Below are 23,425 nucleotides of genomic sequence, written 5' to 3' on the forward strand. Positions count from 1 at the left end.
GGAGTCTGTCAGGGAAACGGTTCAACAGGGATTTTCACCCGCGCAAACAACAAACTGCGGTTTGCGGCGGAGCGCGTGATGAATCGGCACGGACTCACGAAGCGCCGCGCAAACATTTGCTCTGTGCTGGATGCGCTCACCAAAAGTGAGAGTCTCCAAACAAGGGCGCCACGCTGTGCAAATGATGTGTGAAAAAGAAATTCATCCCCACTTGGTAATTTCCGCACCTGATAAAATAAGAGCAAATTATAACGGTCTGACTTTCTTTCTGTCCCTCTGAGCTGCGTGTTTTCCATCAGACTGGGGAAATATATTCTAATGCCAAAGATAATAATAACAACGGGGATGCGTATGTTCGCTCACACGATAATAAAGCCGCATTTAACTGCGGCTCTCGGCGCGTTTTCGATTTAGCGCACGGTCTGTGGGTTCAGTGGATGTTGAATTTGCACATGTCAGAGGCGCGCACCAGCAGTCACGCCTAAATGCAGATGACAGGGCAGTCAGAGGGACTGCCGCCGTGATTTATCGGAGAGAGAGAGAGAGAGAGAGAGAGAGAGAGAGAGAGAGAGAGTGAAAAAGCTTGGGGGAGGAGGAGGGGATGTAGCAGACAGGGGTAGATCTGGTGAGACGTCGGAGAGGGGTAGAGAGAGGTAACAGGGGAGTGAGTGGGTGAGTGGGAGCAACTGCACGGCCAAACAAATGAGGAGGGAACAGGACCAGGTGTGCAGACGACTGTGGTGAGGATGGAGTGGAGGATCATGGCAGCCTGTTGGATTACATTTACATCCCCCTCATTAGCATAATAGCATATATGCCCCCCCCAAGCCCCCTTGAAGCTCGCATGAGGCTCATCTATTAGCATCGGGACGGCTGGAGCTGATCACAGCTGGGCCTGCGAAGCGTGGAATGGGATGGAGTTGCTCTCTGCCAGCCTGCTCTCCTCCCTTCCTCCCTCGCTCTCCAGCGGGCCGGCCGAGGCTCCTCCCCCCCGCCCAGCGCTCTGGCAACCCGCAACACGAGGACCTCCGAGTGCCTCCCGGAGAGAGACGACGCTCGTCACGCAGCCAAATGGCGACGCCGGACAAATAGAATGTCTGTGAAAGAGAGCCACGCCGCCGTTCCACAGGCGGTTGGTTTCTGAGCTGTGTGCAAAATGTAGGGGTTACGGGGGGGCCAGACCCGCGGATGCTGAGCCTGTGTTGGGATTCAAATGTCATAAATACCAAAACTGGACTGACTTACTTGAAGCCTCTCTGGTTCTCCAGTCGCATGTTGAGAGCCACTCTGCAGGGCTCTGAAACGGAGGGTCCCATGCAGTTGACTGGACACGTGTGTGTGTGTGTGTGTGTGTGTGTGTGTGTGTGTGTGTGTGTGTATGTGAGATGTTTAGATGTGTTGAGGTTGGCGGCTGCAGCTCGAGTCCATCCCCTCCTGGCTGAAGCCCCCTGCATGGTGTCCAAAAGGACACATCTGTGAAGGCCTGACTGATTTGTTTGTTTGTTTGCTTGTTTGTTCTTTGCTTCAGCGCCAGATGTAACCATCTATTTAGCAGTCCTTTGGCGGAACCATTCCTGTTGGCGCAGGCAAATAAATTATTCTGTATACAAGTGTAATCTATTTTTTTACTGGAACTCGTCAGCGGGGCCAAATCAAGTGTTTGCACAAAAGCAAGACAATACTCAGGGTTGTGCTGAATATTAGTTGCAGTGTGACCTTCAGACTCAGATACATTCCCTGTAGTCATCCTAATGATAAATTATTATTATTATTACTATTCCTATTATGATTATTATTATGTTTCCAGAGATTGAAAAGGTGATTTTTGCTGCCCCTGACTACATACAGAATCGTCTGGTGCCACCAGAGTCGCTTCATGTCTCATGTTTTCTTCTTGCGCACAGGAGGGTTTCCATTGTGAGTCTAGTTGTACCCACGCAGAATGTCTGAAAAGGTTAAGAACAAAGGGCTCACCAGATGTCGGGTTTTCCATTTGAAAACAGAAACGGCATCGGACTGCGATAGACATCACGATGGTGAGGAGCCTCCATACAGTAACAACGCAAACGTGACCGTGAGTTTTTCCCTTCAGAGAACCTTTCGAGAACAGTCGCTGTCTCTTCTCATTCACTTTTTCCTTTGGTACGGGTCGTCCACCCCGCGGGGATAACGACTCCCCCTGTGTTCTCCACTGATCTCAGCCACTTCCAGCCCTCCGGATCCTCCTCATTAAAGTACGAGAGATCGCAGTCATTACCTGAACCTAGAACTGCACCGCAGTGTCGATGCTTTGCTGCTGTAGCAGCTGTAGCGCATCAGCTAGCCAGAAGATACTAACGTCAACTAGGGAGCCGCCCTCTCGTCCTTATCTCTGATATCCCCTCCGTCGAGGGTGCGTGGTGCCACTCCCTCCACAGTGAGTCTTTCTTGAGGACACTGCAGTTCTCAAACGGATGGTCCACCTCGCAGGGATAACAACTCCCCCTGCGTTTCTTCACCAGCAACTCCTTGTGAGTCAGAGTGACTTTTCAGCTGCGTCTGTCTGTTCAGCCACTGCCAGCCTGCCGGATCCTCCTCATTAGAGGACAACAGATCGCAGTGGCTACTAACTGGCACTTTCGTCGGACAGATGCCTGCAGAACGTTGAGTTCTTTTCTTTCTTTTTCTATTTTTTTTTTTTTCATTTAGTCCTTTTGTTTTGCACACCAACGCACTCGCCTGCCCTGTGTGCATCAGACTGTTGCGCTCTTCGCTCGTGCTTGAACGAAACCTCATCCGAGTTTCTGTTAAACCCTGGACAGCCTCTCTTGCTCCCAAGGTTTCCTCTCGATCGCAGCGGCTGTCACCCATCTCTCTAAAGGTCCAGTGTGTAAAATTTAGGGCACTGTCATGTGGGCTTCCTTAAAAAAAAAAAATGGTGGCACAAGATGGCAGCTAACTAGGAGCAAAAGCCTTGCTTTATGTAAGTTCTTTAGAATATGAGAACTGTTCTAAGGGTAGGAAAACCAAATTACTTTTATTGAACTGTGAGTATACACTTATTAATGTATTTATGGGCTGTAGGTTAAGCCTTTGCCAATTGTTTAAGCCCTGCCAATATAAAAATCGTAAATCAAGCCAAATTTTACACACTGGAACTTCAGCGCAGGGTTTCTCAAACTTTTTTTAGCCACGGCACATTTTTTTATTGAAAAAAAATCCCATGAAAAAAACACCAACAGAAAATATTATAAAATTGCAATATAGTCTCTTAATTCATTTCTACTCGCTCAGTGTGAACGCTAGGCCTGTTAAGATGCACACAAAGCTGATATCCTGGGAGGAATTGAGGGAGGAAAATAGACTCACACTCATTTCGAAAGCATTTTATAATTAAGTGGATCATTTTTCACAGCTCATCTGATATTATCTCACACTACACTAGTGTGCCGCAACACAGTGGTTGAACAACACCGCTTTGACAGACACATTGTTTGCTTAAGTGACACAAAAAGAACAAGCAACGGAAGAAGCCAGTCCAACGTGGACTCTGGCCAGTGGTGCTGATGCCCGGGAGGAAGCGGGGCCTCGAGCTGGAGGGAGCGGAGCGCAACGCAGCGAAAAGCTTTTGATGTTTCAGTCGAGTGAGTCGCAGGGTCGCACGCAGTCACTGCGACTGTCTGGCAGAAGTGTAATGAAGTCGGCTGGCCTGCACTGGGGGACGTTGCTGCTGCTGCTGCTGCGCGAGAGTTGAAGGGCAACATGGCTTAGAAGACTGAACCCACGGCGAACGTGCACACGCAAACCCACAGGGATCCGCCTCATTCATAAACATGCCGACCGTCAGCACAGTTCAGTGACGTTTTTCCCGTTCGTGCAACACCCTCGGTGGTCTCGTTGTTTGGCGAAAATATGTTTTGTTTGTTTGCTGTACCAAGAGAATACAATACAATGTAGGGTTTTTTTTCCCCCGGATATTATGATGATATTATAAATCATATTAAGGGCTTTGGTCTAGTTTATCTCCTGTTTAATTACGTAGCTTCCCGCCCTCTTTGTCCCTAATGCGTTAGGTCTTTGTCGCTCTCCCACCTTCTGTGATTACCCTCATTAGTCTCACCTGTTAGACCTGCCACGCTGTGTTTAAGTGCGCGTGCTTCCCATTGTCTTCACCAGTTTGTTGCGTTTCATCACGCACCTGCCTCTGTTGCTTTTGGACTCCCTTTGGCTTTCAACCGCCTGGTTCTTTAGTTTTGGACCACACGCTGCAGCGACTGGGCAAAGCTGAAAAGGTCTGAATATCAGCTGCATTCCAAATAGCATTCGTTTGTTTACATACACCAAATGCAGTGTGCTGTTTGGCCTTCATTTTTCAAATGAGTGTAGATACCTGGTATAAACATTATCTCATGTTGGAGTCCACGTGAGATTCATGAAACGTGTATCTCCATGACAACGTGATAAATGTGGCGGCAAAAACCAACTGTAATTTAAATAATACAGCAGCCCCATTTATTCATACTTTAGCATGGTTCCCTTCCACCTCTTCTAAGACAAACATTGACTTGCAAACAGAAGGTAAAGATGAAGTAAATAAAGTAAAGCCACCCTAGAAAAGAAACGGGCTCAGTATCACGTTTTAACGTGAAACTATCACTTTTTTACGTCATCATTTTCACGTTATTTCATGATCATTTTCATGTTATTTTGTGAAAGTTTCACATTATAACGTGAAAATGGTAATGTAAATTTGGTGTTATTTAATGATAATGTTCACGGAAAAACGTGAAACTTTCACAAAACAGCGTGATAGTTTTAGGTGAAACTTTTCACGTTGTTTTCACAAATAACATGACAGTTTCGGGTTATGACATGAAAATTATCACGTAAAAATAAATTTCATGATAATTTTTCATGTTATAACGTGATACTGAGCCCTGTTTTTTTTTTTGTTTTTTTTCTAGGGTAGGAGCAATGCGCTTCCGTAGAAAATACAGATAAGTTGTGGGTTTTATTGGTTGTTGTTTAAAACACACAGGGCTACATTTAGTATGTCTGAGCTACATGCCTTTAATTGCACCAAGAAAAGTGTTGTCACCGATTTTGCGCCGCGGGCTGCTCTCTGGATAGAGGAGTGGAAAGAATAGGATTAGCCACAGGCAAACAGCAATTGTTTTGGACAAAGATTTTGGAGCACGGAGCTGCTGCAACAGGAGGTCCTGTGATGATGGGGGAAGGAGGAGGGGAGGGTTCAGCGATGTATGAATGAATCAACACCTTGCAAGCCAGAAAAACAGCCCATAAAAAGGAAAATGCAAGCACAGACACAATTAGAGCCGTTACGGATAATGAAAGGATTTGTTTAAATGTACCAGTAAGAATAAAATAAACACCCCGCTCGCAGCTTTTTCAATCCTGTTATTGTCAAACAAACGCAAAGAGGGGAGTGTTTTCCAGCCAACTGGGCATTCAGTTTCTTACAGGTGAGGAAAACAAACACATGCTGTGAATGAAGATGAAGCCGGCTGTCTGCTCAACCTGCCAGACTCCTCTCGGCTCCTCTCCTCCTCCCTTGTATCTGCCCAATACTGAGTCACGATGAGTAAATAATGTCTTCATTGTGCTTAATGGATCCGAACCGTCGTTCATTTTTAGCATTTCAATCCGCACCAGGAAGCTCTGAGACAGCACAAGCTCTCTCTCGCTGTCTTTTTTTTTTTTATCTGTTTATGTATTTATTTTAAGCAGATACCAGCTTCTGCTTGTAATTGGAGGTCCAGTCTTCCTCCCAGTGGCCTCGACTCTTCTGCGCTGCACGTCTGTCGTGTCAGAGCGGGTCACCTCCCACGGCGGCCCTCTCCACTTTGCTTGAGGCCAGCGGCAAGCGATGCCTCTCCGGAGGTCCAGCAGGACCTCTCCTTTCCTCTCGGAGCAGGAGCCGAGCAAACCGAGCACAAACAGATAAGCACAGCGGGTAGAGGGGGGTCGGGGAGGGAGGGGGGGGCGCAGGGGCAGGGGGCACTTTGGAGACGGAGGCGAGAAAGGCGGCGGGGCCCCCAAGACAAGAGAGCACGGACTCAATTAGGACAGACAGCGCCAGGAAGCATTTGGGAGCGAGCCAGGCAGAGAGGTGAGCCGTAAAGGCAGGTATATAAAACCCGACTTTTAGATAAATCACATAAAACAGCCCTCTTTTACGGCCACTTTCATTTGCTGGGTTCTCCACTTTCGCATCAGCGCCAACTTCACAACATGTAGAATCCAGCGAGATTCAGTTCGCAGCAGGTCGATGTTCCCCTGATAATGCCGGCACTGAATAACACTGACGCTGAACGAGCACAAATGTGACTGCTGTTTCCTCTCTATATAAAACTGCCACCTTTTTTTTATTTGGTGAGTTTCGCTCAAACGCCCTGATCAAACGTTGAAATATACAATTCTGCTGTTGGTGCAAGTAAAAATCCAAACTTCATGTAATGACCTACATGCTCCTGTTCACTGTCTAAACAAACTAGCTAACTCCTTTCAAAGGTTAAAACTCAGTTAAATGTTAACAAAAAATATATATTTCTGAAAAGGATCCAAGCACACTGGAAAACCTTAGAAGTAAATTAAAACCAGATTATTTCAAATGCTAATAGTAAGCTGCAGTGTTTGAACAGCTTGTGCTATAGCTGAACACACCTTCAAGGTTTAACCTCAAGCTACTCAAGGTCTCCGCTGAATGCAGAGGCAAATCATCACAACATCTCCGCAGGGGTGTAAATATAAATGCAATTTTGAAAAGCACTTTTTTTTTTTTATTCACCTCAATGTTACACGCTCCCCAAATCCTTCTTTGGCCTTGTTTGGATTTGGCTTGATAAATAGTGTTCCTTTTTTCCCCTTCACTTCCCCGACACAGACCTTGACTCTTTAGTTTATCCTGTCACATAATATCACTTGAACGTTATCAGTTTTGTGCTGGAAACTCTTGAATAATTGATACGGGATTGGAGGGCGGGTCACGCAGAGGAAGGCAGTGAGGGAGACGGGGAGAGCACAGCGGTTTTATGAATGCTCTGCTGAGCACTTCTAATGGATTGTGTTATAAATTGTATTATTATGAGAGCAGAATAATGGTGTTGGCAGAGAGGCTGCAAGTAGGGTGATAGTAGACAAAAATAACACTTGCAACAGGAGCACAGAACTCAGTAGGCTATCAGCCGTGAAGCAGTCTTTATATTAATGCTCCTAAACTCAATTATCTCGGGCCGGGATCGTTTAAAACGGCAGGGTTGCGTATAAAAAGACCGAAATAGCAAGAGGGAGCTAGTGAGAGCTCGATCGGAGCTCTACTGCAAGAGCCTGTTGTTTACACTTGGAGCCATGGGAGGCGCCCAGTGTGATACCAAATACAGCGCAGTGGGTGCTCCTTCTGGCAATCCACTCATTAAACCTCCAGTGAAATGGTATTACATCGGGACAGCAAAATGTTTTTCCTCGCCAGAAATCATACGACGGACAGACAGACAGACAGACAGTCAGACAGACAAGATACATAGATAGATAGATAGATAGATAGAAGATAGATAGATGGATGTAGTTTATTGATTCCAACCACGGAAATAAGACAATACACCCATGTACATGACAAAATGTATGTACAGTACAACCACATGAGGATCACGTCTTTGGACAGATCAACAACAATAAACAAAACAATTGTCATAATGTGCTTTGGAAGGAATAAAACAAAAAGAAAAAATGAATTTCAACCGTTTGCAGTAACGGACAAGAATATTTAACAGTAGGCAGTGCTACTGGAAAGACTTAAATATATTTTCTGCTCCCATACAGTTGTGGTATGGGAGCAGATAATACTAGATAGTCACAGTCTAAGGCAACAGAAGGCAGTTCTGCACATACGTGGTATTTAAACAAGGAAAGAAATGTGTGCAAAGCAGACAGCTAATTGAAGCCGGAGCCACCAGGCTGAAGTGCGGATTGATGAAGCGAGCTAGTGGCATTACCTAATTCCGCTAATCAGCATCTAAATTTATCGACTTTTCATCATAATTAGCTCCAAATCCGCTGGGTTTGGCCAGTGAGCGACTTCCTGCTGCAAGATGGGACGTGTCCGTCATATTCTGCCTGGTGGCACCTCCACACTCACAGCCGCCCTGAATCCCAAATGGACCCTTTTTTGTTTTTTGTTTGCTTTGTTTGTTTGTTTGTTTTTTTTCAATTTGCCTGCCACAGCTGGCTCCTCACAGGGCGGACGAGCAGTTGTTTCACACACCCGCCCGCTTTATGATCCTATTTGTGTGTCTCTGTTTTGTTTTTTTTGCGCCCCCCCCCCCCCACCACCACCACCACCACCCCCACCCCTTTTTTTTCTTGGGTTTGCGCATGAAATCATCAACCTTAATTGTAACACAAATAGAAAAATCCACTAATGCATTTTTGCACCAAAAACAAAAGGCAAATTCTGACTGTAGCGCCGCCGAAGCGATTGTTCCCAGTAGAATAGAAGCCTTTTAGCCGCGATTAGTACATTTTAATGAGGCCTGCTCCTGCAGCAGATGGCCAGGTGGTGACTCTCGGGGAAAAAAGGGGGCCGGTGGATTTTAGAGGGGGAGGCCTCGTCTCTTTGGCAAGGATCTGGTCGTCGAGTGAGGCGCTGGAGAGGAGATGGAGGCTTTTTGGGTGACGCAAGCGTTGCCGCTTGTCGGGCATCGCAGTGAGTTAAAACTTGAACCGCGCCGCCCTTGCTTTTGTGTGTGTGTCCAGCCCTCATCTGTAATTACAGGCTGGCAGTGGGAGTTCAAACTGCACTGCCATATGGGAGTGATGTTGTTGTTTCACCTCTGTTAATGCACACAATAATTACCCGTGGACGATTGGGTTTTTGTACGCCTTGGCCACTACCTGACACACAACGTGGTCCCGGCGCACTTTGTCACACTGGTTTTCAGAGGAGGCGTTTCCGAACGACACAGACGTGCGACGCAGTGGACTCGATGTTTATTTCATCCGTGTGCCGAAGCTGAATTATTGAGAGGAAGAGCAGAAAATATTCAGTCCGACAGTGTGGAGCGAGTGGCGCTGTCCATGGTGCTGATCTGCAGCTACATCGCTGGGTAATAACTGCGCAGCTGGCGGTGGTGGTGCCAGTGGCCTCTGTTGGGTCTATCTTTCACCAATATTGATTAGCGCCCCCCCTTGGGATACAGTTCCTTGAAGCATCGCCGACTGATTACAGACAGGGATGATGAAACAGGGTTAGTGTTATTTGCGCGGCCACAGCGCCAACAAGAGGTTTTTGTTGTTTTTCTTTTTTGTGGTTTTCTCAACCAGCAGGATTATTTTGAGGTGCTTACGCAGGTAAAGAAGGTGACCGACGGACTCACGCGGCGGCAGATTTGAACTGCGTAGTACTCAGCCAATGGAGTCTTATTTTAGGAGGCGGCGTCAGCTGACACTGAGTCACTTGGCGCCTGACGCGAACCGCGTTGCACTTCCAGCCACGAGGTGCAGCTGACACAAGCACTCCTGAAGCTCTTTTGGCAGAAGGGGGGAGCCTCCTCCGTGGCTTCTGAGCTCATTTATACGTGTGAATCTGTAAATAGGCCGGCGGATGATGGGATCTTCTTGTTCTTAGGATGTCACGTGATGGAAATTTGGATCGAGAAGTTTGTTTGGGGGCAAGAATTTACGCATTTTAATGTAATAGTATGACAACACAACACATCATCCAAATCATCACAATCAATGACATGCTTGTCAGTTTATGGCAGCATAATTCACTATTTTGCGCATGTGTGTGTGAGTGAGAGTGACAGTGACAGACACTGGAAAGAAAACGATTGAAAAAATTCGACTGACTTCTTTGTAACATCAAGATAAATCTGTTTTTTTTTAAAAGATCTTTTGTTTGCCTTTGCCGTACGACAGCTGGAGTTCAGGAAGAAGCAAAAAAATGGATAGATGGATGTTTTTTAGGCCAGTTGGAGAGAGACAGTGCACTGATTGATTAACTGATCAATATTTAAATCACTTTTTTCCATCTTAATGGTTCAAGAGAAAAAAAAAAACAGAAACCTGACCAAACCAGCGGCACAACTCATCAATTCCTCACCACATGTTGGCTTTTTCCTAGTAATTCTTGAATTTTTGAATGTTGTGGGCGATTTTCACTGCGCACCAATTCGATGGTTTGTTTATCACTTTGGATTGAGCAGAAAAGAAAGAAAAGGCTTTCGATTTTTGTGAAATTCTTGAAAATATATATATTTTTTATACTTTGCTGCACAGCGATGGATCAAAAGCTGCCCTGCAAGAGAATGTTTATAAGCTTGCTGGTGAATATTTTGATTTTTTGCATTTCGGTGCCTTAACACTCTTTATAATCGATGAACTAACACACACACACACACACACACACACACACACACACACACGAGGCAATGGGAAACTCAGAGTAAATAACATTTTTTAAAAAGTGTAATCGACTTGTGTGTAAAAATGAAAACATTTCTTGTGGGTCAGCGACTGAAACTATCATTTCCCCTGCTGATCACGCCCCTGTCTGACTGCTGTCTCCACACACTGGGGGTCTGGCAGAGGGAAAAGGTCTGAATGGATTCATTCTTTCTTCCAGCTGGCGGCGTTTTCCTCCCGGAGAGCCTTTCGGCGTCTGTAGCCACTTCAGTAGAGTCATTCCTCTGTTCTTTTGCATGCACTGGCAGGAACACCAATGGACTGAGACCACTTATCGGGTTAAGCACTGAAATGCTTTTGTAAGAGTTGTTAACGCACCCTCCGCTGCCAGCCGAAGAGGCTCAGACTTTGGCAACCTATTGATCCTAATTGCCGGCAGATTCCGCAGCGCCTAATATTTCATTATTTAAAATCAGATAGCTTATCAAGCAGGTGAACAGGCTTTTGTTTGGCCAAGGACGGTAGATTAAAAAAGGGGATCTGGGACTCGTATAATTAAGAGAGTGCATGCTGCCAATGGCATGAATGAAAATGTAAACTGAGGGAACCTCTGCAAATGAAAGGATGCAGCAGTGCAAGTGGACATTTAAACATCCTTTTAATTGGATTTTCATGGCCCCAGATCTTTACTATCATTCAATGTAACGTAGCTCACTCTGCATAATTACGCCGCTTTATCTGTATTTTTTTTCGTTGTTCATGTAATATGTTTCTATAAATTTGTCAGCAAGCAATGAAAAGCACAGGCAACAAGGAACCTTCAAGTATAAACAGTGTTTTTACCAGTGTTTTTTTGTTTTGGCGATTTTTTTATTTCAAAATCTGATCATGGATGAATGAGCAATATTTTTGTACCAAAGCGCCAATTCTGTTTGTGGTTTGATACGTTTTTTTGGACCATTAGCTCTTATATTTGTCACCAAATATAGAAGGATGAGGGTGCGTACGCTGTAGCTTCCAAATCGGTTTTCTCAACTATCCTGAGGAAAATAGTCTCAGAAAAGAAAAGAGTCGAGAAAACCCACCAATCAACTGTATCGCTGTAGAAAGAGATGTGGCCATGGGATGGAGAAAAAGAAAATGCTTGTTGTTTCCATCCAGCGTGCCGTCGCATCTCAACAGTCTGCCACTCTCAAATGTCCCGGCGAACAAGGCCGCAGATGACTGAACGAGCAGCGGAAGGTCATGAAGAGGTTTTCTTCCGTCGACGGCGGGATGCAATGTTGGAGACGGCTCCATGAGGTGGAGGAGAGAAAGGGGAAGCGGGTAATTTCGCAGCTTCTGTTCCGCTGATATTATCTCTTCCTGACATGTGCGCTTCCATTGACACATGCAGAGGACACGCGGATGGCGCCGTTTCAGCGCCCCTGTGTAATTTCCCCACCCACTCCCTGCTCTGCTTGTTGATGATGGATGCCAGATAAGAGGATGAATGCTGGAAGGAAGGAAATGTTGACGGGAAGTCATATTACAGGGCAGCAAAAAAAAAAACGTTTTTTTTTTTTGTTGTTTTTTTAAAGTGAGGAGTTGCGACTCGCTTTCACAACTTGAGGAAATGCACTGACACTGTCCCTCTGTGTGTCTCTGTCCCCCCCTGCAGGCTCGGTGTCTCTCGGTGTGTTCCTGGTGTCCGTCGCGTTCGTCATCTGCGCCGTTTGGCTGGTCGCTCTATGTGGCGTCTGCACCTGGTGTCAGCGTAAGCTGGTAGGTCGCCGTCCTGCTGCTCATTTCACGCTGTTCGGCTTTAAAATGCCATTTTGACAGTGAACCAAAAAATTTGTTGGATCTTTGGGCGGATTTTCTTTTCATGAAATGCTCCTTTTTTTAACGCGGGACTTCAAGCTGGTAGCCTAAACAACTAATGATTTTGATGTTTGATCTTCAAAGAGTCCTATTATGCAGAAACATATTTCTTTCATCTCTTTAACATGTATTTGAGCATTACTGACATGCCAACTAACACGCCAGATATGAAAAATGTCAATTCAGGCACTTCTAGATGGACTGCCTTTTTCCGTCTTACAGCAGTGAATCGAGCTGTTTGACTTTTGCACGACTTTCTATGTCACAGGTCGAACTAACCATCATCGTCATAGCTCAGAAGACTTTTTTTTTTTTTTTTAAATATGGGCAAAGCGTCACTGCACAGAGCTAGTGGTGATCTTTCATGCTAGTTAGCGCTAGCTGTGAGCGACTGGCAAATCACAAGGAAGTGGCTGAGTGACAGAAAGCCTTGTTTGTAAGGCATCTACACCTTTCTCGACCACACAAGCCTTTTATACTGTTGGAGGTAGACCACCAAAAGTAATTTATCAAATGTGAAACTGGCCATGATAGGGGCCCTTTAATTTAAGAGAAAAATGCCAAACATCAGTTGCACCGGTGACGTTCCATATATTATTTAGTGAGAAAGGTAACAAGAAAAGAAGGTCTTCTGGTTGGGGGGGGCAGCATGCAGATGACTGGAGGAGCTGAACGAGGCCAAGAGGGTCTGAAAGAGCTCCCTGGCAAAGTTGAAGTCAAAACATTTTTAAAAATGTAAACGTTGTCGCAGAGGGGGCTGGAATGTCGGAACACAAGCTACCCGACCGGAGGAACAAGAGGAAAACACTCATTCTTAATGCATCACAGCGGGGAGGCAAATGTGCAACGGGTAAAACTAATCAGGGTGAGAACAAGAAGGAGAGCCGAGGAGCACAGCAAAAAAATAACACGGCGCATTCGTTGGAATGAGACAGGAGACTGTGACAAACTGCTGTGGACCCACGCGATGGACAATTAGCCTTTATTTTTCAAGATATCGTGAAAGACAGCCAGCCAGAAACTTCAGTTATTGTATGATTAATCACCGGCCTCCTCCAGTGTTCCAACTGTTCCAACAAGGCTCGGCAAAATGGCTTTTTCATACTCCGCCTCACAGCAGGATCTCAAACTGCCCAGTTTGATCCCACAAGGAGGTTTTCAATTCAATTTAAGGTTAATTGAAAAAAAAAAAAAAAAAAAAAAACATCTTTGGAAGCTTTTTCGTTAATCCTTTAACACACCCTCTTGACAAGGACTTTTTGTTTTGATGTTACTGCTGTCTGACTACCAGTTAACTAGTCATTGTTGTTATTGGAACAGCCTGTAAAAGTAGGGGTTAAATAAATGTGTAATAAATAATAAATACACAAAAACTTCAGTTGTGCTGATTTTTCTATTATCAACCAAAAACTTAAAAATGAAAGACAGTGTCCAAGATGAACATTCACAAATAACATGTAATCTCTATGTTTGAGCTTGTAGGTCTGTCTATCATTGTCATAAAAACATACATGTTCTCTAAGAATAACAATTGTCTGAAGCTTCTCACCTAAACCTCCTTGAACCGTGAAAAGCCTGTTCTTTACTAGATTTGCTGGCTCCTCCTTATACAACCTGTTTGATAAGACACACAGCCCTTTGTGATGTCACCGTGGCCTCCAATACCTTTCCCAGGTTATTGACACCCCCCATATCCAGGTGTTGGTTTTTCCTTCTGAAACCAACTGACAACCATCTCATTTTTGTCTCCTTCTAAACTTATGGAAAGTCCAACAAATAAAAAATCTGTTTTAACAGGGAGCTATAAAGCTGGCTAATGGTGTCTGAGATCTAAAAAAATTAACAAAGATAAACTGTTATGATGATAATGATTTAAAATTGGGAAACTAGGGAAGTTCCTTATAGATCAACTGTGCAAAATACAGTTGATGAACCCGGTTATGAAAACCGTTTGAAGAAGTCACGTAAACAAGCCTGCAAGCTGGTAGGGGTCTCTTTTTTTTTTAACCTCACCACGCTACACCAAGCCTCTCATTGGTTTGGTGAGTTTTCATGGGGTTATCACACACACACACACACACACACACACACACACAATATCCAATGCAGAGTCCAAATCTGAGAAGAGAAGCTCTGCGAGAGAGCGCGAGCCGCCCCAGTGCGAGGGCAAGAGTTGAATCTCGATCGCAGGAAATCTGTGCGAGCAATAAACGAGGTGGGTGCGAGCGTGCAGGAATCCAAGTGCGAGCACAGTTTACTTGAGTGCCAGGGCCGAGTTTGGAGGGGCAACATCACAAAATGAGAGTCTGAATTCGACAAATCACACACTCGAGCCGATGCAACGCGCTCTCGACGGCGAAATGGCTCCAGGTTTTCCGTGAGCTGCAGCCCAGGGGGCAGCGAGGCGATCTTTTGTGGCACCGCGTCCTTGGGTCCGCGCCATTCAGGTGTCTCCAATCCCCGTTTTGTCATCCACACTGACGTTGAATTCCATTTCTGTGCTCTGTGACGCAGGGAGCCGGACAGAGAGAGCACGGTCGGCCGTGACAGCAAACATGATTAGAGGCCTCAGTGCTCCCGGTAAACACGGTTATGTGCACTCTGAGCTTTGTGCATGGCGGCTGCTGGCGTCCGTGCCTCCAGCGCCGTGCTAACCATTCAAATGCTAATGACCTATCGCTTTGCCGTGAGCTAGTAGTCGCTGCCGAAGCCACTCCTGGCACATGTTGGTCCGCCGGCACCACTGACTGTGTAAAGATGGTTGGATTTTCCGCTTTTCAAAAAAGAAGGCCAAGAGTGGGAGTGGCAAAAACCTGCATTCTGTTGTTTGGCCAGCAGGGGAGCAAAGTTGGTTGCAAAAAGACTAATAATGACTGGCTGCCAATACATCTTCTTACAAATTGGCTCAAGTGATTTTGTTGGACTAAATTGCTGTTAAAAAAAAATGTTGCTCTAATGTAATGTAATGTTTAGTGCAGTGTCCAATTTGGTCTAATTTTGAGTGGAAATGGCCATAAAGTTGTGGACACAGCTATGGTTTCATCAGAAACAGGTCTTTGCAAACCCGTGGGTGACGTCACGATGACTCCGCCCATCTTTATACAATGCAGTGACTGATACTTCCTGCACTCTTCCATGCTGCCTTTGGGTCGCCATTGGCCCACTGTTGTATCTTTTCCTTGCAGCACAACTGTGGATGCAACACAGACAAGTGTGGAGTTAACATGAATTTTTTTTTATTAATTATTCATTCTTACATTTTGTCTTAAAGTGGACGTCAAATTCAAAACTGGTTTCACCAAATGTGTGTGAAGCGAAACTCCGTCACCCTTGGAACTGAAACTGGTGTTTGCCTCTGTTTGCTTGAGTGTCAATCGAATCTTCCTCTTTGGCCCTGTTTGCACTTGGTCATTTTCATGCGTTTTTCATATTCCGATCGGCAAAAAACACACAAAGTAACCAAGTGCAAACAGTCCAAATCCGTTTTGTCATCTGAATACCCAAACCACCTCGTTCTCGTGATCCAATCCCCCAAAACAGTTACAAGTGACCAATTGAAAACAGGGCCTTTGTTTCTTTACCTTTGCGTCTTTATTCCTTCTCCAACATGACTCTGCTCTTCTTTGCTGCAACAGAGCCTCAGTCAGAATCACTGTTACTCCTACTGAATACTGCTAGTCGTCCGGGTCTCTGCAGATCTTCATTTACTTTGCCAACAGGCATGTTTTCCAGGAGTGGGAGGAAGTTGAATAAATAAGTGGAAATGAAATTTGAAAAAAAAAATGAGCTAAGATGCCAAATTAATGGCTGCATTTAATTAAAATGTCTCTTGTTGCAATGGTATGATTCATTCTTTTTGGAGGAAAGACTATTCTATTCCTAGAAAAAAAAAACTGCAACAAAGGGTATTGAGAGTAAGGAAGGAACAGTTTTCGCAGGAGCTTGAAGGTGGCATTTACACACAGAGTGATAATGCATCTTTAATAAGACATTATGATGTAGAATTTGGGTTTTATGACCTTTTGAGACCTTTTTTTCAGTGCCAGCAGAGGAAGCAACAAATAGTTCATGTTAAATAAATAAACTAATTTGACCCAAACTTTCACATTGGGCTCTTCTCTGCTTGTTTTGCCATTTAACTTTCTTCCGATTCCGAGTGGGCTTGCAACATATGAAAAAGAAGGTTAAGGAGATAAAATTAAGTGTTTAGTCATTTCTTGGGAAATTGGTGCACAAAGGCCGGTTTTTGCTGCATTCAGCAGGCGAGCTGCCCTTTGACTCCATTAATCACTTTAGCCAAAGAGGCAAATTTTCTGGCTGTGAAAAGGTGGCGAAAAGAAGGAGAAGGCGACGGCGTCGGGAGGGATCAAGCTGGTCTCACACCATCGGTTGCTATGTGAAAGTGGGACAAGGGGGAAGAGGAAGAGAGGGCGGGAGGGAGCTGGTGGTGGTGGGGGAGGGGAGGGGAGGGGAGGAAGGAGGATGGGACGGGAGCAGAGAGCGAGAACCTTTGTGGACCAGTCTGGGTGACAACGGTCAAAAAGACGAGCAAGATTCCTGCAACCCTCCATCACTCTGCCAGCTGGATTTCTCTTCTTCTCTTCTTCTCTTCTTCTCTTCTCCCTTTGCCTGTTTTCTCCTCCTCCTCCTCTTCGTTCTCCTCCTCTTCCTCCTGGAGCGTTTCTCACGTCCTCCCACTCTCCCTCCACACTGTACCTTCCCCGCCTGCCTGCTCCTCTCCGCCAGCCTCCTCAAGATTTTATGATTCCGCTAAATGATAGATGAGATGCACTTGATAGTACCATCTCCCCGCTCGGCATCCCGCTGCGAGTCCCCCGGTTCCGCTGTCGAAGGAGGTTATAGGCCGAGCCTCCAGCTCCAGTTCTCAGTCTGAAATGTTTGTGTCGGCGCCGACGTGCGAGATTTGACACGATGACAAACAGACTGCACTCTGGACGCGGTGGAGTCATCTGTTACGAGAGCCCACCTGTTTGCACAGCAGCGTTTCAAAAGAGTGTTCAGCAGTGCATTTTCAATAATATAATAATGACGGTGATGATAATGATGATGTAATTCTATGTCATTGAACTCTTCCCAAAAGGGGAAAAGCCCATCCTTTACTTACTTTACTTATATTAATCCATTCCTTAGAAAGTGTGTGCAAACATTTTGTTTAAATGTAGTTTTTTTGTGATGTCACAAAGGGCTCTGATAACATCTCACAGACTATAACACCCTCCCCAGCCAGGCATTTGCTCCAGTCCTGGACACATTGCCATGCAATAGGTAAGACACTGTGGGTCAGTGCTGTAAGCAAAAATTGAGTCTTTTTCGTGGGAGGCTGCAAACACAGAATTAAAAATGCTACACTGTGTAGATTTGAAGAGCTTTATCAGGTAGTTAATCATCATCAGAGGATTTGATGGGGTCCAGGATTAAAACAAATAGAAAACTTGGAAATTAATATATTATGTGACTCTTAATGTAAAATTTAAAAAAAACTTCTCATCCATGAAACCTGAGCTGTCAACATCTTCTCTTTTTTGCTGTTATCTGCGAATAGTCTTTTCCTTTGTTCCATCTGTTTTAAGTTTTAAACCACACATAAACATAAAGGACGTTGTACAGTATGTTACAAACTACTCAATTACTTGCAGAAATGTGAAATATGTATTTCTTTGTTTGTGCTGCTGTTTCGACTGACTGTGTGTAGCATGACGATAATCATTTAAACATATGCATTTTAGATTGGCTTTCTTGGTTGTTCCAGAACCCTTTTGTATCCTCTGTAACAAACAGCAAAAATAGGTAAACAGACAAAAAAAAAAAACCCTTCAAACAGAATGTAGCTGATTTAATAGAGAGTCAGGGAGGTTGTACCTGAGCGCCATTAGCTGCTGCGCCTGATGCTAATGGTGCTGTTTGGCCCACGCGGCGCTGCATTCTCCTCTTTCACCTCTCGGCAGGTGTGATTCGTAATATATTCATTGGTTTTTTGCAGCTTTTTAATTGAACCTTTCTGCGGAGTCTCGTTACGGGTTCACTTAAGACTTCATTCGTGTAATGAGAGCCATAAACTGATGATTAGGTTCATACTTTTTTTATGCTTTGCTTTTGCTCTCGTGCTTTGTGAGGGAACACAAATCCCGTCGGCTGAGCTCGCGGTGAGGCGCGGCCGCCCCTGTCTGATGCTGACGAGATGGCCCTCGATTTGAACCCAGCGTGAAACGGGAGATTTCTTTCTTTTCTTTTTTTTTGAAGTTGCATGTTCTTCCTGAGTGTCTTCTAGCGGCCCTCGTGACAGGCTGGTCAGATGACTTGTGAACTAAAAATAGCCCGCGAACATGACACAGTCCTGGTGTGTGACATGAAAAAAATATAGGCTGCTGAAGATGCGACCGCACGTCCCCGAAACAGGTTTAACACCTCCGACTGCACGCCAGGCCTCCTCGTCACATTCTCACCGTTTCCAAGTCACACACCGCCCTGCGAGAAAGGATGCTTTAAAAAAGCTGCCGCTTTATGATAGTCACGGCATTTGAAAAAAAAAAAAGGAGGAAGAAAAGCATCACATCACGGCGGCAGATTGGCAGACCTCGAATAAAACAAGCGGCGGAGGGACCGATTTTCTTCATGCTGCGCTGACATTTAAATCCACAATTAAGATCCGACCGCAGATTGCGTCGCTTTAATTTTTGTATCATCTGCTCTTTTCTTCCGAGCTGTTTGCGAGGAACGTTATTAGTCAGACGACACGCAGCCCTGCAGCTGAAAAATGTCAGCTCTCGGGAAGAGCGATGGAGTTAAAGTGACACTTCAAAGAGCGAAGTCGTGAATTAGCGCGAGGCTAAGTTTGACGCCTCTCGCTAAATCAAAAGGAAAGCAGGTCTGAGGCAGGAAGGGGGAGCCGGGTGCTGCCGTCGAGAGCCGCGACTGAAGCAGGGTGTCAACAAAGGCTTACATAAAATAGTCTGAGGAACCTATTATTAGAATTTACCCTCAGAATTACATTGCAAAAGAAAATTGGCGCAGCCGAACAGAATTCTTATCAGGCTGCCACTCCCTCAGCCAGGCGCATGATGAGCTAGTAGCGCTAGACTTCTGCTTTGACTGCATGTTCCCCCCCCGCTGCAATCTTTTAATATGTCTAGCAAAGGTGCGCCGCGGATTTCTCATGAGCCAATGTGGTGGCGTCATGTGCAAAAGGGCCGCGTATTTATGTCAAAATATGACATTTGTGATTAAAACTCAGTCAAGTTGACGGGGCGAATAATTATCCGCGGCAACAGATGGTGCGTAGCCGAGAGTCCAAACAGGATCAGGTCCAAAAATGTGATTTTCTTGGTGGTGGATGGGGGAAGAAAATAAAAAAGAGGAAGAAAGAGAAAAAACTCGCTGGGCGTGTGTCGTTTTTGTAATGCGCCACGGTAAGGAATGAACGGAAAAAGGTCCGGCCTATTTAATGGACATTTTATGGGCTCTGTGCTCGCCGCGTCCTTGTTTTGAGGTCGCCATGGAAAAGCGTTACGTAAGTTTATAGGTGACTAAGCTCAGCCAGATCACCCTCCAGAGTTAAATACATACACAGTTTAATAAAGCACCGGGGTCAAAAAGAGAGAGCACCGCGTGCGGCTCTACTGGAAGCTCTGTCTACCTCGTGGTAAGCATCTGGAGAGAGCAAGTACTGCAACTACTGGACTATAGAGCTGCCTTTGACACCCGAGGGCCCTTTAATTCGTTCACCTCTTCTCCTTATGGTTTCATTTGTTTCTCATTTGAAATTCAGAGCATCTGCCTGAGAGAAAAATGTAACAAACAACATTTTTGCGCGACACCTGAGGGAACGTGCCATCGAGCCTGTAGGCTGAGCATTTGTCACCAGGACAAATCCGGCAGGAATCATGACCGCAGTGGTGGTAACTTCACTGCAATCAAATCTGTTGGCTCTCAAGTGTTTGAAAAAAAATCTAAAATCTCTGTAAAATGTTTGTTACTTTTACAAAAGTATTTATGTCTCCACACATTTAACCGTTAAATAGAGCGTATAACCATACCAGGTCATTTCCAGAGGCATATAAATAACTTGGACAGTTTTCTTGCTGCTGGTTACACAATGAGGTCACTTTGTTTCTTGTTTCCATCAAGTGACTTGCTGAAGTTGTTTTTACAGTGTACTGTGTCATGTACTGTCTGACTAATGACAAGTTCCTCATTACTGTTGTGATATCCTATAACCATTTTTTACGTAAATGGGACAAGTAACTGTGTATGCAAATTCTTACTTTGATTTAAAGTCAACTGTTTTCAGAAGTCACAGATAAAGAAACATATTTTTTTCATTATCCATTGACAGATTTAGTTGCTTCACCATGTGCCCTGCTAAGGTCTAAGGTTGTGTGACTGCAGTTGTAAGCGTTTGCCTTTGTTTGTGCACTTTGCATCTCTTTGCGGCTGAAGAGAGTCACGTTTTGATGGAGCCAGCGTTCCTGGCACCAGACCAGCCGTTGCCCTTTTCCTCGTCCGTAACCCGATGCCGCTCTAAAGCCTCCGTGATGAGCACTTTGCTTGCAGCGGAAAAAAAAACAAAAAACAAAAAGAAGATAGAAAAACGCCGCTTGTTGTCAACAAGAGCCAACAAGGAGACCAGGTTGTCGCCCACCCGCCCACCGCCGCCTCTCATCTCACTGTCGCTCATCTCGTTCTGCAGGGGAAGCGGCACAAACCCGGGGTGGAGGCCGCCGGCTCTCCGGACTCAGCCAGAGGTCGAGGGGAAAATAAAGCCATCAAGTAGGTGGCGGCGCTCTTCAGATGGAGCAATATGGGAGCCATTTGCAGTAGGGTCAGAGTTTGGCACCTGCTTTCCAATCAGTTTCACCTTTGGATATTGTGTATACGTTCCGATTACCTTGGACAATTGTTAACATTACATGCTTGTTATTTCTTTAATCAATCATTACTTCCACCCTTCAACAGCTAATATATAAACCATGATAAAATCCTCACATATTTGCTAACTATTAGTATTTTTACTCTATTGGTTTCATTTCAAAGCAAAATCTAATTCACATACCTTTCTTATCTCCCTGGCGAGCACGTTATTTTTGTCAGCAACATGAAAGGTTATCGATATTTATAGAGTGGCTCATGATAACGTGCGGTTTGATCCCTCATTTCTTCTTTCTTTCTCTCTTCCTGTTTTCTCCTCTTGATTTCAAATGTGTGCCTCTTTTGCTTACCTGAACTCTTTCCCTCCTGTTTACTCTGCCTCGTGCTCCTGTCACAGTGATAAAATGTGCTCTTTACTTTTGTTTCATTCTCAATTAGACAACGGCGTTCCAGAATTTTTTTTTCAGGCCAACAAGTTGCAGGCGATTCATCTTGAACTTCCTGTGTATCTAGTGGAGCTGTGTGAAATTAACATGAGCGTGGAAGCTAAATTGGAAGCGTTGTCTGAGCCTGCTGGTCTTTTAGCTGACGTTTGCCGTCACTGTGTGTCTCACCTGTGCCGTCTCTCTCTCTCTCTCTCTCTCTCTCTCTCTCTCTCCCCCCACTCACTGACCACAGCGAACTTGACCGAGACTTTTGGAACAACAATGACAGCAGCAACGTGCAACAGAGGTGGAGCTCCTACCCACCCAAGGAGTTCCTCTTGAACATGTCTCCCTACGCTCCCTATGGAGACCCTCGCCTCACGCCCAAGTGAGTCCCACTCGCAGCCAGCTCGTCTGGGCCCCTGGGAAGTGACGCAGGTCCAACTGGAAGCACAAGCGCGGCCAGAACGTAAAGTCTTTTGCGTGTTCACTTTTCGGCGACGTATAATCGTTCCCTTTGAGTGGCATTTAGCAAGATTTGGCATCGATCCGATAGCAAATAAATACAGAGCTGGTATCGCCAATACCAATACAACACCGATGCTTTTTAATTAAGGTGAATGTCCCATCAAAGTACTAAATCTGAATTCATTTTCATGACCTTTAAGTTATTTTTTCTCCCTTGAGGATTATTAATTAGTTAAAATTCAGGGCAAAATTTGAGCATTTTTAGGTCAATAGCTGAAGTTTATTCACACCATTCAAAAGCCTGTGGCACCTTTAATGCAGAAGACATCACAAAGAGCAGCTTGTTTTATCCTCCACTTATATTATTTCCTGCTTGCAATTACTGCCGCAATCATTTTATGGAACAGGTAAACAAAAACAGCGACCGCACACTCGTAGACTTGTGCAGATTATCCATTTATTTCGTAAGGTTTCGGTCCTTCTGACCTTCTCCAGGCATGGATAGACAACCAGTGAGTGTGTCTGTGTGCAAAGGGGTCGTGGCCATCAATTCACCTGATTGTGTAAATGCCAGACACCTGTGCAGGCCTGGCAGAAGCCAACACAACCTACCTATGGAAAAGGTAAAGAAACAATTTATTCCAATTAATGGACAGCAGTGCAGTAGTTTAGACATAGTAATCAATAAATATATAGATACAAATCTAAAGTATCCATCTCATGATACTAGTTTTGATCAGAACCAATAGCCACATTGGTATCGATATTAGCGATATTTAGGCCCACCACCAGTAAAAGCTCATGTGAGAAGTAGGGCAGAAGCAGAAGCTCATCAAATGAAACAGCATCCGACTCCTCTCTCATCCAGGATAATCCCGCTGTTTTCTCTCTAGCCGTGTCCACGGCGGGCCCACGTTTAGTATGCGCCGCTGGCCACTCTGGACCTGACAGAGATGTGCGGCGCCGACCCGCCGCGTTATCCTGTTTCAGCAGCTGCGCTTTAATACGCACATGCTTGGCAGCCACTGGTAAAAAGGTTAAAAGATGAGCAGCTCATCAGCGCAGAAGGCAGCTGCCAAACACAACCGAGGTTTGACTTCTCAGGGGGAAGCGAGATGACGGTGGATACGTCTTTAACTCTGAAGATGTGGGAGGAAATGCCAGGATTTCCTCAGTTGCGCCCTCCTGGCGCTGCTTTGACCTCTGGAACCTGCCAAGAAAGCAGCTCTCACCTTGACCCTTGACCTTTCTCCGTCTTGGCCTGCTGTCCCTCAGTCCCATTTATCCAAATCTAACTAACCATCTAACTAACTAACTTACAAACTAACTAAATAACTAACCATGATGGTCACCAACATAACTAAACTGTATCTTCGCTGCGT

General features: G+C 45.1%; 1 protein-coding gene across 1 annotated transcript in view; it reads left to right on the forward strand.

The window, feature by feature from the left end:
- syt7b (synaptotagmin VIIb) overlaps window positions 1-23,425 on the forward strand; it is an 82,560-nt gene that overhangs the window by 24,679 nt on the left and 34,456 nt on the right. Inside the window, exons 2-4 of the mRNA XM_076021649.1 lie at window positions 12,062-12,165; window positions 20,972-21,051; window positions 21,829-21,963. Coding sequence (XP_075877764.1) covers window positions 12,062-12,165; window positions 20,972-21,051; window positions 21,829-21,963 — 319 coding nt within the window. The remainder of the gene's footprint in view (window positions 1-12,061; window positions 12,166-20,971; window positions 21,052-21,828; window positions 21,964-23,425) is intronic.

The sequence above is a fragment of the Nelusetta ayraudi genome, unplaced genomic scaffold (genome assembly GCF_046127955.1).
Source record: "Nelusetta ayraudi isolate G7.1 ecotype Tasmania unplaced genomic scaffold, CSIRO-AGI_Nayr_v1 ptg000002l, whole genome shotgun sequence".
Taxonomy (NCBI): Eukaryota; Metazoa; Chordata; class Actinopteri; order Tetraodontiformes; family Monacanthidae; genus Nelusetta; species Nelusetta ayraudi.